At 39.1% G+C, this 17,747-nt stretch overlaps 1 protein-coding gene across 2 annotated transcripts in view; it reads left to right on the top strand.

Moving 5' to 3' along the window:
• Positions 1–14,500, top strand: part of LOC134067975 (adhesion G protein-coupled receptor G3-like) — a 50,776-nt gene extending 36,276 nt beyond the window's left edge. For both annotated transcript variants that reach the window (XM_062523468.1, XM_062523467.1), the window contains exons 12-18: positions 7–46; positions 2,665–2,765; positions 7,921–8,048; positions 8,766–9,037; positions 10,143–10,233; positions 10,421–10,704; positions 12,914–14,500. In XM_062523468.1, the coding sequence (XP_062379452.1) occupies positions 7–46; positions 2,665–2,765; positions 7,921–8,048; positions 8,766–9,037; positions 10,143–10,233; positions 10,421–10,704; positions 12,914–13,044 (1,047 nt within the window). In that variant the 3' untranslated portion in view covers positions 13,045–14,500. The remainder of the gene's footprint in view (positions 1–6; positions 47–2,664; positions 2,766–7,920; positions 8,049–8,765; positions 9,038–10,142; positions 10,234–10,420; positions 10,705–12,913) is intronic.
• The last annotated feature ends 3,247 nt before the right edge of the window (positions 14,501–17,747 follow it).

The raw sequence follows: 17,747 nt of genomic DNA, 5'->3' as shown, positions 1-17,747 counted from the left end.
CAACAGAATTTTGCTTCGTTTAACTGCACCTCCTGGAATGGTATCGGTATGTCTTTTCATATTTATTATCATTATTATTATTGTTTTACTCAATGCATCTTGATCATCATAAACCTCAATAGCTAAAATGATCAGAAGCTAGTAGTGATCGTGAACAACTAACAGATGGGTCATTTCACGTCATTTCAACCAGAGCGCACGCATTTGCATCTCAAAATAATCTATGTGTACCTATGTTACCCAGGAGACAATCTGTAAAATGTTTTTGTGCTAAGATCAATACTTTTCGAGTAACAGCCAGTTTTACGAGGGGAGGGGGGTGTCACATTTGTTCTGCAACTTTTGCCAATGCATCTTTAACACTGAGGTGTTCCATTTCTGGGCCATTTCTAAACAAACTGACCAATTAAGGAGTACAACTGTGTACCTACTGTAGATGGTATTTGCCAGTTATGGTATTGCTACATAGTTCCTTTTTGACAGTATATAATTTACTCATAACAGACATAATTATATTACTGCAATCACTGCCCCCCAAACAGCATTGCTGCTATATGCTGTACTGTAGTTTGGTTTAGTTTGCTTAGTTGGATTAATATTATTTGTCATTTTCCAGCCAAAACACATCTGGGTCATTCCACGTCATTTCAACCAGAGTGCACGCACTTGCGTCTCAAAAAAATCTGAAAAAAATACCATGTGTACTAGGGATGCAACGGTTTTCAATAATTTATTGAACCGTTCGGTTTGGCCTGTTCGGTTCAATAGACTCACCTAAACCGCAATATTTCGGTATACGCGACATTAAACTTTTTATTTAATACAAGGTTATTGCGCGCGCGTAGCCTGGGAGCGATAGCAAGGAGTGCTTAGGACCCGGGGGATGCGTTTTCTCTGACTGTTCAGCTTGCCTCTCGTCAACCTTGCAACAACCAATCAGAATTTTACTGAATTTCCCAAGAGCCAATAAGCGCGTTGAAATGCAAATGAAGGAGTCATGTGAGAAGAAACAAACTTCACCGGCGGCTGCATGATCATGGCGACATTTGAAGTAGCCCACGAACAAGGCAAAAAGACCGTCAGTAAACAAAGCACAGTGTGCATTGCAAGCACTGCTTCACAACGATCACCTAATAAAGGTAACACATCCAACATGTCGGCCCACTTGCGCCTTCATCACCCGGCTGTAACCTTAAGTGGAGCAGCACGGAGAGTTAGTTTGCCACCGAAAACCCAACCATCCATTGCTGCAGCCTTTCGACAACAATATTCCTATAATTCCCAAAGACATAACGAATACGACGGCGTATTAGGGCCACGTATATATACTTTGTAAAGACGCAAATTTGCCACTTTAGAAGGTAGAAAATTTGCCACATTATAAAGTCTGTGTGTAACATTGTAACCGTGGTTCTGCCCTGCGTTGATTGCTCGCTAGCGTAGCCTAAGAAAGCGTGACGCCGACACAGCTGAGTGTATTCTCTTTTTGATAGTTTACTGGAAAATATTGTAGGGATGGGAGGTTATAGGAGATGGGGAGGCTGACATGTCATTCCAAACTCGGGTCATTTATTTTCCTGACGTTGTACATGCTAGGCTACGGGCAGCGGGAGGTGTCCACTCGAAAAACAATAAACTCACTGCTAAATCAGTCAATCGCTCGTCCACTCGTCAATCACACAACTCTCTCGCACACACACGCACACACACACACACACACACACACGACAGGAGACACAGGGGAAACAGACACTTTGTGAAGTGGCAAATTTGCCACTTTCTTCTCGGAATATTGCCCCCCCCTGACATCAGGTTGCAATAATGTTCATTTCATTGTTCTAATATTTTTAATGCTGCACTGCACTTTTGTCTATGTTTACATTTTTTACGTTCATAAAAGAGGACAGGGCAGGCACTCCCAAATCAAATATCCATTTGAAACTACACATAATACTACCTCACCAATTATTTTGAGAAGATTTTCAGAATTGTTCACTACTTTTTTGAGGGTGTATAACAGTTAAGTATTTTCTTTAAATGTGTGAAGAACAGTGAGTTTATTAAATAAATAACTACACATTACTTTATGCTGCACTGCACTATGGATAACATTGCCTGTTTATGACAGAAGGCAATGATGGTGTTTTTTTTCTTTTAATACATTTTTGTGATTCTGCTTCATCTGTGTCAGGCTATGCATTTAATATTTTCTCTGCAAGTGTAAGTAGAAGCACATTGTTGATTTGAAATAGAAAAGGCAAATATAGCCTCCTGTATGCTAGAGCCAAGATAATATTGATATATTGAAACCGAACCGTTACCGTGGCCCAAAAACCGTGATACAAACCGAACCGTGGCAAAACTGTACCGTTGCATCCCTAATGTGTACCTATGTTACCCAGTGTTAAAGATACATCGGCAAAAGTTGTGCCTGAGAGAAAAGGGTGAACTGAGATACCACCAATACAGTTAAGAGTGGAGAACTGTGGAGCAGAGTAGCTACGCTCATATGTCAGCTTGTTTATCTGCTTGCATGCTTTCACTCCCTTTATCTCACTCCCCGTCACCCTCTCTCTCTCTCTCTCTCTCTCTCTCTCTCTCTCTCTCTCTCTCTCTCTCTCTCTCTCTCTCTCTCTGTCTCTCTCTCCCAATCTCACTCTGGAGGGGATAAACCTAACTGGACGGAGGACGGATGTGAGATGGTGTTGGGCAACAGCAACATCACATGCAAATGCTATCATCTGACTTTCTTTGCCATTCTAATGGTAAGATGAATGATTTCTCTCTTTCTCTCTGTCTCTCTTTCTCTCTATCTCTCTTTCAATTCAAATTCAAAGTTGCTTTATTGGCGTGACAAAAGAGGTATTTGAATGGCCAAAGCAATCATATAGAAGATTGCATGGAAAAGATATTTAGATGTGTATCAACATCAACATATAGATTCACATGTATGTAAAATAACCATAGATAATAGAAGATGAGAAAAAGTTTAGAGGACAAAAAATACAATGTACACTACCCACAATTATTGGCACCCCTACTTGCAATACCTTCTAAAGCCTCCCTTTGCCAATACAATAGCTCGTAACATTGTCATATGAAGCACAAAGTATATGAAGTATATGCCATTAAGTACAAACCAAGGGGTTGAATAGGAAAATACTTTTGTGCCAATAATTGTTTTTTTGTTTTTGTTGTCCCTGATTGTATCTGACATGGTTGCGTAATCCCTATAAGAAATATAACAAATTGTACAGACAAATGTAGTGGATGCAAGGACATAACCATCAGGCAGTCATAATTTTGCACACAAAAAAACAGACAAGGAGATTTTTGTTTTTTATATCATAATGTTTTGTGTTTGACAAGACTGATGTTAGTGTAGTAGCAGAATTGACTTTATGGACATATGGTCCATATTATATACATACATTTTTTGGTGTGTTTTTTAAGTATATGGCGTGCATTAAATGCATTTTGCATGCAACAAAGGTAATCCAAAATAAAAATTGTCATGGTGTATTGCAGGGTCATCGGGCCATGTCACATAGGGCAGTAACAGGGCCTTTTGTGACAGGACCTGACAGTCAATCATTACATTGCATGTAAATGCAATGTACTGTTATCACTGTTCTTCTTCTTATTATATCTTCCGACCAAAATCAACGGTTAATGACGCTAAAACCACTGAACCGTTTCACATCATTCAAACACTCAAACAAAGGTCTTGTAACGGAGATTTGACGATTGTATTTTTCACATTTGTGAACTTTATACTTTTTGAGATATTTACGATAAAAGAATTAAACACTCCCATAGACTTAACATTGAGACGCCTTGGCGGCAAAGATTAACTGTTACGTCAGTGCTCAGCTGTCAGTAATCAAGGATCTTTGATCCAAGGCTAAACCTGAATGTTATGTCTAGGCTACTCAACAGTTATGAAAACATTCTACCATGCCACATCAGCTGTAAATCAGGACGTTATCGTCTTGTCTCCCAGTTAGGCTACTCCTTACTTGATTTGTTTATCGTTACGGTTTGCTCTTGGTAACGTTATCAACAGCTAAAGACAATCTAACCTAACGTCAACGTAAACACACTGCATTGCTATCATTTTCACGTCTGTTTGTTAGCAAGCTAGTCGTTTAAGCTATAGGGACTTGCCAGCCAGGCAATCATTTAAAGCTTTCGGTATCATTCACAAATTAAAAACCTTTGTTAACAGCTTATTGTACATTCCTATGAGGACAATCACACACCTGGAAACACTTCGAAGAACATACTAGCTCATCCTGTAATATGTGTAGCCTACATAAAATGTCCTACTGTAAGCTAACGTTACATTTGCTAGATATCCTACCTGTTGCTGCATCATCGTTGATTGGCGTTGTTTGAGATTGTATTCCGTATTCCAATGGTGTCTAAGTCTATTATGGCCTACTTTTAACCTGCATTAGTATAGACATGAAGGCTATCCTACCAGTCGTTTCACTGTAGGCTACTAAGGTGTCAGCTCTTGCAACTCGTTTGAAGTTGGCAACTTCATTTCAGTCTTTTAAATTCTAATAAATGAAGAGTTATTTTCCAAAATAGCCTATACCCACAATTTTGACGCATTTTCTTAAATCACTTTTTATGTGACTTTCCAAGTAATTTCAGTGGAATTGTTATTGGGTTATTGTTATTTATCTATTCTTCTGTGTAGCCTAGTTGTCTTTTTAACTATAGGCCTAATACAATGTTTTACACAGTCAGCAACCTTTTTGCATTTACATGCAATGGTAATTCCTTCCATGGAATTACATTTTCTAGTTTCAACTGCCATTGCTCTGACTGTAAACATACTGCCATTAAAACTTTTTGAATGTACACACATTTTTGTTTCTGCAATATTTTAGTATCAGGGCAAGTTAAGTGGAGTTACAGTTTTGTTCAGTCGCTAACAAGCGTTTGTCCAAACAGTTGTCACATTTTCAAAACTCTAAACACAATTAGCACAGCATCAGTCTTTTGTGGCCATACCATTCAGACATTTCATGTTGTTTTCACACAATATGCAGTCAGTGAAAACATTTCCACAATGCTTTCATTTTCTTAACAGACAAGATATACCTCTCAACAAAATTATGGATCGTTTTTCTATTATTTCCAAATGTTAACGTACAACGTCCCACAATAGCAAACACAATATTCCAAACCTTAGATACAGCATAAAAACCTCTGCTTCTGCAATGATATCAGTTCAAAAACATTATCTCCGCTGATAATAAACAAACAATTGAATAAATGACACACAGCTAATTTATGTTGGGTAAATTGGGTCAATTGGTCCACAGCTAATTCCAGTCTGGCTTAGACTGAGTCGCAGGGGTTATTTTTTTATATTACATTGACACTATACAGTAAAAGGAGAACTTTGTGATTGAGGAGTGATGTTTTAGGAAACAGAAACAAAAAAAGACAAACACTGTAATGTCTGGACAAGTAAGAGTAAGAGTAAGGGGCCCAGTGTGAAGAGCAGGCCCAGTGAGAGGTGCAGGAGCAGTGAGAGGAGCAGGTGCAGAGATTAGGCACAGTAATACTGTGCTTTTTAGTTAGCCCACTTCACTGTAAGCAAAACTTTTTCTGTTCTATCATACTGTAAACGGTATTTCTAGTACTCTACCTCCTTTAGTAAACAGTAAAGGAAAAATACTGATTTGCTTTTCACTGAAATGCTTTTGAATGTGAACATTACATGTGAACATACAGTTCCCAACCAAAAAATCGTGGATTGCATGTTTTGCATGCAAATACCTGTAAAACTGAAACACAAAAAGTCATGTAGTTTTTGTAATGTCAACAATAGCCAGTATTTTGAAACCTAGTGTACTTTGAATGACTGCATGTACTGTGCGTTGTGAAGTGAAAACATGTTTTACTTTTATTCTTTGACAAAATCACTTTTACACATGTATCTGTTGTGCAGATATTGGCCGTGTTTCCCGGATTCGTCAATAAGCTCTTAGGTGCACTTTAAGAACGTTCTAAGAACGCTCCAAGGAAGATCTTAGCACTTACAGTTTTTTCCAATCGTTTACACACAATTTTGAAAACAGGGCTCTTTTTTTCTAAACACTTGAAGTTCACACAATTAACCAAACACCACACTCAATTAGCAGAACGCAACAGGTTGTTAGCAAAATGGAATATTTCTGTCAAAACAATAAACAAATTGATAAAAGTCTATACTGTTCTCATATCACTAACACATTCTTTGAATGATTCTACCCAGCAAAAACTGGTCCAAAATATGTCCAGAAGACGTGGTCGCCGAACTCCAGAAGACGTCCTCAGACTAGCTAGAATGAAAGTTTTTAAGACGTATTTCCTGGACGTTGAATAGATGTGTTGTTCTGAGTGTGATATAGACGTCGCTTGAAGACATCTGAAAGACTTAATTAGACATCCAGAAGACGTCCTCAGAGTAGCCAGAATGGCAGAACGTCTATTTGCAGCTAATTTTGGCGGTCTATAGACGTCCCGAATGGGGTCAGGCTGGACTATTCTCCCAATGTCATTTATTACTGTAACTGATTCTGGCTGTCAAATAGACATCCAGATTATGACCTCGCAGAACGATTATTTGCAACTAATGTTGGTTGTCTATAGACGTCCTGAACCGGGTCAGGCTGGACTATTGTCCCAGTGTCATTTATCAACTAATTATGACTGTAAAATACACGTCCAGATCACAGCCTGGACAGACCACTGTTTTTTAGACGTCCATAGACGTTGCTTGCTCTCCATCTTATACACACCAACACAATAAATTCAAAACACATCTGTAAAAACCCTCTTCCAATATATGGATCTTATTCAGACATATTGTTTGAGAGCATTAGGATAATTTAGATGACAAAAATATTTTGATGAACCCTCATCAAGCAATGCACAAAACTGATGCTGCAGACAATATTTATTTATTTCACTGTACCATATGTTCAGTTACAGTGACAAGTCAATCAACAGAAAATGGCAAAGTTATAGTTCTTACTACTGTAAAGTGTAGAAAAATAAAATTCTGTACACAAATAAAAAGTACTGTACACTTACAGTCACTGAAGAAAAACTAAAGCAACAATACAAACAAGTAACAACAATACGTAATACTCTAATCATCTCTCTGTCTAGCTGGATCAGGCCATACGAGTTCATCCACATCACAGGTTATGGGTGCCTCTCATTTGGGCTTTTATACATCCTCCCTCGCTCCTCGCGCCTCTATCCTCACTGATCGACATTAAGAATGATGGGGCGAAAACAATGGGATAGTCTATCCAGTGTTAGTTAGATCAGTGGGAACGCCCCTCGAGGATCGAGGAGGCATGTTGTGAAGCACCTTATGTCTTCGTTGGCAAAGCAAGACTGCATAACACACTGAGTGCTGCGTTTTCAATTTTGCACATGTGTGCTTACACACCTGGTGGATGTGATTATTCAATTTGTTAATTAGTGTGGTCATTGGCAAGCCAGGGCTTTGTAATGAGAAGGAAGTACCTTACAATCTTTATCTGTGTCTAAGGTGTGAAAATGTGCTTTACGTTTTGACATTCACTGTACTGTATGTAATGTTTTGCAAAAAAGTGTGAAGCTGAATTTGTGCTTACTGTTGTACTACTCTGCGCAGGTGTTTGCTTCCTAAGTGTTAAGTTTTGTTAACTGTCTGATAGAGCTTCTTAACGAATCTGGGAAATACGGCCATAATTGTTGTCTAAGGCAACATACAAATGGGGTAGAATGTAAGTCGATAAAGAATGAAGGGGGGAAAGTGTGACATTTCCCCCAGAAACATTAAAAGCAGTCCAGAAAAATGTATCTTGAGTTGAGAAACATGTAATATAACTGAATTATTGTTCTTTCCAAATCTTAAACCAGAATCCTCTACCAGATAACAACACCCTCACAGAATCGGACCTCAGCTCCCTGACGTACATCAGCTACATCGGCTGTGGCCTTTCCATATTTTTCTTGGGGGTGGCACTTTTCATGCATTATCTGCTACGGTACACTGGCCCTTTTCCACCCCATCAACAACCCCACTCCAAAACAACCACTCCCAGAACTTTTCAAACTCACCCATTCGTTTTACATTCACATGTATTAATTTAGCAAGCACTTTTATCCAAAGCAACTTACAAGTGAGGAACATTCAAGCTAAACTGCAACAGAGAAAAACACAAAGTACTACGATTAAAATATTAGTGAGAAACTGAGGATGGTATTGCAGAAGATTTGACAGGAATAGAAACATGAATAACTGAGCCATTCTGCCATTTTGTCCATTGTTGTAGACAGTTTAACAGCAACTTGTTTGGGTTCTTATCATGCACATCAGATTGTGTTACCTTCATAAATCAAGATCAAGAGGGGACATCATTGATGTACAGTATTTGTTAGACAACAGCCCTAGTATAGAGCCATGAGGTACTCCCTTAGCATAGTTCTTAGTAAGGATGTTATAGCCCTTATCCAGGCACACTGAGAATGGTGAAGTAGGTGAGACTGAATCCAATTTTGTGAATGGTTTACTGTGCCAAGAGCCTCACGCAGGCCAATGAATATGGCATTACAGCCACTTCCTCTATACCACTACCATTACTGCTCACATTTCTACCTTTGATGATACATTCTGGTGGTATGATGCTATCGTTCCCCGTACTGTTGTTGTTGCTGTTTGATTTATTGAAACGTTTGTTTTTGTGTTGTTTGACTTGATTTAGCAAAGCCAAGTCCAGCCAGGCCATCCAGATCCTGATGAATCTCTTCACAGCGCTCTTCCTCCTCAACCTGACTTTCCTGAGCAACGAGTCGGTAGCCAACATGGGCAGCAACATAGGCTGCATCGCCATTGCCACTCTCATGCACTACTCTATGCTGTCAACGTTCACTTGGTTTGCTCTGCAAGCTCTCCACCTGTACCTGCGCCTTGTCAGGATGAGCAACACCAAAGATGTCAAAAACTATATGCTGAAGATGTGCATCCCGGCCTGGGGTAAGGCAGACTCATGCAAGTTCTTTTAGTTAAGGTTAAGCCTACCTTACATTGCCAGACTTTGCAAAGATTTGGAAAAGATTTTTGAAAAACTACAGTCTCAGACCCTCTCACATCTAGAGACAATTCATTGAGTTTTTAGTCACAGGCCAGTCTCAGATTAGGATTTTGCAAAGACTGTGGGTCACTATTTACAAGACTGCTGCTAGATTCCTTCAAATTATTTCCATCGTGCAATAGGCTACACGTCATCATTCACAGGAAATCACATGATAGCCTACTCATATCAAAGTAATTTTTTCGCGTTTCTGCAGCATTGTTTGATGTGTGACATCACTAACAGATATAGAGTTGTTCTGTCACGTAGAACAGCCGACTAATAAATTATAAGAAATGAAATAACAAATAATCATAAAGGCTACAGCTGTCGCCTATTTTGCCCCTTCCTGTTTCATGTTCGCGCAAGGTTACTATTGGTTTTTAATGTTCACGTCACTATTTGCATGAGCCACGACTGAAAAGACTTCCGATAATATCAAACATGTTTGATATTGTCGTAACGGCAAAACTAGAAAAAGACTGACTCCGACGGACTTAAAACAGCTAAGATTGGCACCTTACACTAAACGATTTAGATGACGGGAGCGCGCTGCGATTTCAGTACAACTCCCAAGATTTCCGCCCGATTGTGGAAATTTAGTCGCCGACTGTTAAAACAGACCAAAATCGTGCAATGTAAGCCAACCTTTAGTTGGAAACAGTGATCACAATATCAATATTTTGTCTGCCAAAACATAGATCCCAGAAACATAGGGATCTGGTCATACCTATTCAGTCATTTTAGTATGACTACATCCTAGACTGGGGCAAGACAGGAGTACTTTGTATGTAGTGTTCTTCTATTGCAAAGTTGCCGTGAGGGTGAACAGGAAATACGGCAAAACCCATTCATCTTTCCACAGAGTATGCAAATGAGTGTAGACCATGTGCGTCACTTCATCTGAATCTGAATTAAAGCAACTCTAGGTACAGTGTAGGTCTTTTACCTTCAAATAATGGCTTCAAACTCTTACTTTAACAACATGTTCTCTGTGTCCTACTGAAGTTTGTCCAGCTGTTGTTGTCATCACTCTTGCTGCTCTGAATAAGTACACACTGGTGACCATTAAAACCAGCAGTGGATTTCAATCAAAAACGTAAGTTTAAGATGTAAACATGTGTAAGTCAATGACATGAACAATCAATAACCAGTGTCATTAATCACTCAACTCACTTCACCTATAGGTTCATCATATTGCAGACCCATTGACAAGCCATGTCCGTGATCATCGTTTTGGTCTCCAAGTCTACAACTGATCATGTCTGCTGTCTGTCTTTCTCAAGGTGCTGGATAACGGACACAATGGTGCACTACGTGGTGAACATCGGCTACTACGCAATGGTGTTCCTCTTCACGCTGGGCATCTTCTGCGTGGTGGTGCAAAGAATCCTCATGTCCAACAAGCTGATGGTCAAGGATGCCAAGACGCCCTCTGTCTCCAAGAACCTGATGGCCATCATGAGCCTGCTAGCCCTGCTAGGACTCACCTGGGGGGTGGCCTTCTTCAGCTATGGGGACATGATGATACCATCCTACTACATATTCTGTGTCCTCAATGCCTTTCAAGGTAACAGACAATAGCCAACAAAGCAAAGTTCAGGCAGCATTTACAATTGCGGGCTTAGATGTGGATTCAATATAACACCAGAAACTAGAATCAACTAATGCCCCACTTACACTGACGGTACGTATCCACTATTGTGGCGCGTAGACGCTTGCAGACGCCTAGACCCTCTCTTCGTCGCCGCTTGTGGTCGTGTAGTAGGCTAAAGCAGTTTATTACATCGAAATACACAATACCAGCACACGTAGGCAACTAAAGTGAAGGTAGCCTACTTAATACGTAACACTATTAGCCAGTGTAAGTAATTTTAACATATTTTATTGAAATACTCACAAATATCATTACCATGTTCCTCCAAAGCACCTTTCTGTCTTGGTTCAAGTCGCCAACAAGGTCATTTTGATAGGGTGCAGTGGCAAACTTGTTCTAAACTTAATGGCTTAGCCGCTATATAACTCATATATTTTCATTAAACCGAGACGATTAGCAAGTGGAACAAATATTTCTAGCAGGCTATTGTACCGGACCGGAGGACTAGAGCAAAGGAGAACACTTGTTTACCGAAGACGTACTGTCATTGGCTAGCTGCCTTGCGTTTACCGCTTTCATTTGCATAAAGTTCAGCAGAGCCCAACTTCTTGACGCACCGCTTCTGTTCAAATGACCGCGCCGCCCTCCCAAGGTGCACTGCGGAAGTGTTAAAGTCGCCTTGCCGCTCTCCATAGGAAATGAATGGGCTATGTGCGGCGCGGTGGCTTTTGCCGCGATAATGGACACATACCGTGAGACTATGATTTTGCAACAACTAGGGATCATGTAGGGTCACTATTTACAAGACTGCTACTAGATTCCTTTAAATCATTTCCATTGTGCACTACATATCAACAGGAACTCATATACGATAGTCTACTCAAAGTTTCATGTGTGACATCCCTAACATCTAGAGTTGTTCTGTCAAGTGTAATAGCCAACTAATAATTTATAAGAAATGAAGTAACAAATAATCATATAGGCTACAGCTGTCGCCTACTTTGCCCCTTCCTGTTTGGTATGGAGGAGAGGTCACTGTTGGTTTTTATATTGTTCATGTCACTATTTGCATGAGTCACGACTAAAAAGACTTGCGATGATATCAGACAGGTTTGATATTGTCGTAGCGGAAAAACTAGAAAAGGACTGACTAAGAAAAAAGACTGAAAAAGACTTACACTAAACAATCTAGTTGACGAGAACGCGCCACGATTACAGTACAACTCCCATGATTTCTGTCCGACTGGAAATTTATTCACTGACTGTGAGTGTGAAAACAGATCAAAATCGTATAATGTAAAGTGGCCTTAATGCCAAAATAAAATCAGAAAGAGAGTAGACAAATAAAAAGAAAACTGAGGACATAAAAGGAGGGGAGAGTTTAAGCAGATGTAAAGATACTATTGTGTATTCAAAATACACCAATGTTTTATGACTGTGGTCAGGTCTATTTCTGGTGTCAGGAGTGAGGCTGGTGCCAGTGACGCGGCATATTATCACAAAATAAACAGCTCGCTTTTTCAATAACCATAAAACACTACATTTGCACAAAAGTGATAAGGACTGCAGTTTGTGCCTCCATACTGTATGATGCTAAGGACATTTCCTCTGTCTGTAGTAAGTTGCCATGCTTTTTGTTCAAAAAAATATCAAAAGTTCTCTTTGAAACACTTTGTAATATAAAACTAGAGCTTACAGCCCTCTTTTGCTTTACAAAACATAGGAGTCCGTCACCATTAATAGGTGTTGTATTCTAAACGAAAAGACACTGGGCCGAGAGAAGGAATTATGTTAAGTGTATGATTAAAAAACATCCGAGAACTAAAACATTTAGAAATGTTGATTAAATAAGTAAAATATACAAAAGCCTCTAAATCCGTCTGACCACTTTTCTTTTAAATGAGCATTTTGTATCAGGCTCCTATAGGGTTTCGCCTACAAATCAATATTTCAGACCAGGAAGAGAATATATTTAGTGAGTTTTGAAGCTTAATTATTGAATTAACTTACACTATATGTGAGGAGCATTCACTCACCATCATTATCTAATTTTTGACAAAAGTGGATTTAGAGGCTTTTGAATCTGAACTCTTCAAATAATGTTTATTTAAATAATTGGACATTTATACCATGAGGAGGTAGAATTAAACAATTCTCTTTCTCTTTTTCTTCCTCAACCAAGGGTTTTTCCTGTTCATCTATTACTACAATAACAGCAAGGACCTTGGTGAAGACTCAAAGGCTGACAACCCATTCAGTAGCAGCTCATCATCCAATACAGCTATAAGCAATACCTATGTAACCCACGGCTAAGTACACAGGTTGAAAAACACAAGGTTTCCCAACAAATTGGACTGTTCTCATAAAGTTCTACAATGCACTTTTAGAAAATATTCTTTATTGGATTCTATCATTTTTTACAGAGAGCTAGATCCAGAGTAGCAGTTGGAGGTAATATGACAGTATCTGGGATCAGATCGTTCTAATAAAGATCTACACCATGAAAGGTTCTGGATCTCATTATAAAAGGAGTTCAACATTGATCCTTTGTTTTATGTTGACTTGTAGGTAACTTATATCAGACTTAAAACGTGTAGTTTAGAAAGACCACATAACAATTTGTCTGCTGTCTACTGTAATATTGTAAAGAGACTATCAATAATGAGGTGATTGACTTGGGTATTTGTGGCCAAAATTGATTAATACTAAATACTGAAATGGCCTTACACTTAATAACAAGAATTGCATTATTTGTAGCAGAATGTAGCAATTAAACACTTATTTATAGTCCTTTTAAACTTACACTTAATTTCAAGTTGCACATATGGCATATCCTATATTCCCTCTGTCTAATTAATGAAATGTCTCTTTTAAATGTACTCTGTGTTTATAATTAATGCTTTCTAAATGTACTCTTGTATGAGTTTGGGTGAAAAGTGCCGAAGATTTTGTGTTATATGAATTCACTAACACTAGGGTGCAGTGTCGGTTAGTTTTCTGTCAGTTCGCTCTCCAAAGACTGAAACGCTGCATCGGCTCAGCTGTGATTCAGCGACAGAGAGACGTGAGTCACACTAATGTCCTGTGTGGGTCTAGTGTTCAGTAAATATCTGTGGCATGCCTTATCCTGCTGCAGACCATGCAGTAAGATTACCCCTAAATTCCTGAGTCACCGTTGTAAACGGGAAGTCGGGTTATGATTCACAACGAAAATGCAATGTAGCGCAGGCTACTTCCAGTTATGCTTTTGTTTCTTTGATTCGCATGAAACAATTTGAGTGCTTCAAATAGGCTACCCTTAACGTATAGCTTACATTAAGTGATTTAGACAAAAGCCCTAAACCAAATTGATATCTCCAGTCAGAAATTGTTTGATAATTGTGCTATTATATGTTGTAAAGGACAACCAGGCACGGTAAATAAAGGATGTCTTTCGGCTTGACTCACCTCAGAGATAGGAAGCCGACTTGAGCGCGTTGCGTGCCTGTGCATAATTAACGCCCCGTGTACCGGGGGTTGTATCAAGCGGCATGTGCGCTACACGCAGAGGAGTAGTGATCTCATGGCTACCTACAGCGATAAGAGGCTGTAGAAGAACTGCTGGCTTAAGCCCCCAGTTAGCCGTTGACCCCAAATACTCGTGTGTAATTTTTGTGTGTTTTTTTCTTTCAATATTTTTATTTGATATTTAGGCCACTTAATTTATGATTATGCAAAAATGTCATTCAGTGTATAATGACAACCTAATAATAATAATAAAAAAAAGTCTAACCTATGCTGTTTTATTTTATTATTATGTGTCCCCAAAGATAAAAAAAAATCATTTCAAGATTCAAGATTAAATAGATTCAAGAGGGTGAAGCCTTGAATCTGAACCCAATCTCAGATCTTTTTGATCCTCATTCCATCTGAGCTCACACTTGAGGAAGCCATCTCCTCTTGCCGTCCCTGGAACCACAGCATCCGTTCTCTGACGAGCACCATCTTGGCCTGCCCACGTTTAGATGCTTTAACAAAGGCATTCTTGAGTGGCCACAGTGCAGTCTACTGTGTGCTTAAGACACAATGCTAAGAGTGTGGCCAGTTTATTATTTATGTATTTTTTGCGGGCATTATTGCTTTGATTTAACTTGGGTGAAAAAGTAAGGACAGACAAAGGAGTTGAAACCTGGAAGGCAGGCAGGGCTAAGCACAAAAATGGGGTCAGATTGGGCCACTAGAGATTGTTTATGTGAATCATATTGGCATTTTGATGTGGCAGAAGAGGAGTCAGGGTAGGGAATATCTGTGGCAAGCATTGTCAGTGGGTGGCATCCCAGCCTGCAGGATGCTGCATAGCCCAGAATGGAGGCAGTGCAGGGTGCCATCTCATTGGTGTGATGAAGACTTGAAACAATAGTTCAATTTGACAGCATGAGAACAAGCAGGGATAGGGACCGTTTTTAGCCAATCATATGTGTTGATCTCTGTGAAGACCATCTGAAAAGGGAGATTCCAATCTTCTGCTAAAAAGGTATAATGGCAGTTGGGTTAGGGACTTTAGCATCAGAAGAGGTTTTTTTTATGATATCCCTTGGAGAAAGTGGCTTACAACCCCTTTACCATATGTGAAACAATTCAGGTCTTTTTAAATGGTACAAAACTATGATGTAACATCTCTCACAAATTATAACAGCACTTGGGTCAAAAACAAGGAAAAATATGTGACAGTTGACAGCTCTTTACATGCAAGTGAATAGGAATCGTTTAAGGTAAGGCTGTGTCAGAGAAGTGATTTGATTGGTTCAAAGTGATAGATGTGACCCACGTATTTATTGTATTACATTTTTGTCAATGGGGAAACTGCTCAAATTGGTATGTCCCCCTATAAGAACATCTCTGATCAGACCTCCCATGCCTACTCAGCACCATAATAAGCACTTATTTGATTTAGCTATACATAGGGAGCTTCAGGAATTAAATTGAAACATTCACACATTGAGTATCTTTGAATAATGAACCCTCATATATTGCAGCCACAGACTCACATGCACACACACACACACACACACAGAGAGAGAGAGAGAGACTGTCACTCAGTGACTTTGTCAGTTGTAGCACTCACTAACATAGTAAGTTCCCACCAACATAATATTAATCCTGCCAACATAATCATTTTCCAGTAAGAGAAGGCAAAAACACAATGAATGTCAAAGCAACTTTTCATTAAGAGTCAGGGACCTGTCCATGTAGCTTTGCTTGGCTCCTAGTAAAAGTGATGAATAAGTAAAGTTAGAAAGTAAAGTCAGTGATTTATTACATTAGTGGGAAATAGCTAATTTAGCCTTCCTACCAACGTAATAACTTCCTGCAAATGTAATCGTTATTGGTTGGTGGGTTTCAAACATGCAGTTTTTATTACATTGGTGGTTTATTACATTGATGGGAAGTTATTATGCTGGTGGGTGCTACAGTCCCTCCTAAAATAAAGGCACACTCACGGCAAAAGACCTTTCAGCTTGCATGTCAGAAAGCATCTGGAACCCTGTGGAACCCCTTACAGAGTCTTTTAAAGGCCAGCTCCATCTGAAGACCTCCGACGAGACTCTTTTATGGTAGTAGCATACACAGCGTGATCTTAGTGTGGCGGCAGCAACAGCAGCAGGGTGGGGAGAATCAGCATAAGCTCCATGAGTGAGTGCAACCACAGAAAGAACCTATCGTCCTGTGGAGGAAGTGCTCACAAATCAGAGAAACAAAGTGATGACAAAATGCAGTATGACGCTGTGACTTGTGTCATAAAACTGGTTAAATCACCTCAGAGAACATCACACCAGAAAACAAATTATAACATGAACTTATAATAGCTTCACATCAAGTGGTTGACAGTAATGTTTTTTTTATTTCTTTTTTTTTTCTATCAAAGAATGCAATTAATGTATGTCCAAATGTTTCAGTTTTTCAGCCAGACCAATGCAACCATGGAAAGGAAAAGAGAAAAAAAAACACATAAAAGGAATTCAATAAAAACATTAGCTGTAATTCTACATGATTGACTCTCTAATTTCCCTTGCAGGCTTGTGAAACAACAGCCACCACAATAAAACTAATATATGGAAACCTCTTAGCGACATAAAGTCAAAGAAACACTTTTAATTGCATTCAGTCCATTATGTCCTGTGACCTCAAATGTACTGTGGAGGCTCAGAGGGAGTGCAAGCTGACGACGCAGCTGTGGCCTCCATCTCCAGCATGCTAGCTGTTGATCATTAGCAGAGAAGACTTTTCCACATCCTCATATCTGCCTGGAATTAAAGAGAGGCGTGTGTGTGGGTGTGTGTGTATTTGACATATTCTGACATTCTATTCTTCATGTCTTTATTGTCAAGGAAGATAGTAAAAATGTGGCCATGTAATGTAGTCACCAGTGAATAAAATACACTCAAAATACGTTTTACGTACGGTTTTACAAAAGCATTGGTTTATTTGTGGGTTCTGTTTATTTTTCACTTGCACAAATTGTTCTATTCGCTTATTGGATAACTTGTTGAAAAGCTTGTCAGATGCCTTTGTCCAAAGCAGCTTAAAACAATGTCCATGAATATTAAACATTTAGCCCCCAAACTGCCCTCTTCTCATAAGACACATTCATTATCATAAATTACAGGAGGAGCATTTATTTCTGACTCCGTTGTTCTGTCATAAGAAATTTTAAAAAGCAGGACTCTAGGGACTCAAGCAGGACTCAAATGGACATTCATCTGAATCAAAAAGTGTCTTGATTACGTAAATCAGGAGCTGAATATACTGTATGTGTTTGATGACTTATATTGTATATGCTATATTGCTTTGGAATATGGAAAAAAGAGGATCGAGGGGTCAAGAAAAGGAACTTTGTCAACAGCAAAGTGAACTTGGATGTGATGGTTCCTCGATGACAGAAACACAGATTGATAGTCTAATATCTGATAGTTGGTTCTAATCCTGAATTCATTAATATTGTCTCATTTCATTTTCATTTTAACTATTACTAACAT

Source organism: Sardina pilchardus, chromosome 20 (assembly GCF_963854185.1).
Source record: "Sardina pilchardus chromosome 20, fSarPil1.1, whole genome shotgun sequence".
Taxonomy (NCBI): Eukaryota; Metazoa; Chordata; class Actinopteri; order Clupeiformes; family Clupeidae; genus Sardina; species Sardina pilchardus.
This window is presented reverse-complemented; position numbering and strand designations above follow the sequence as displayed.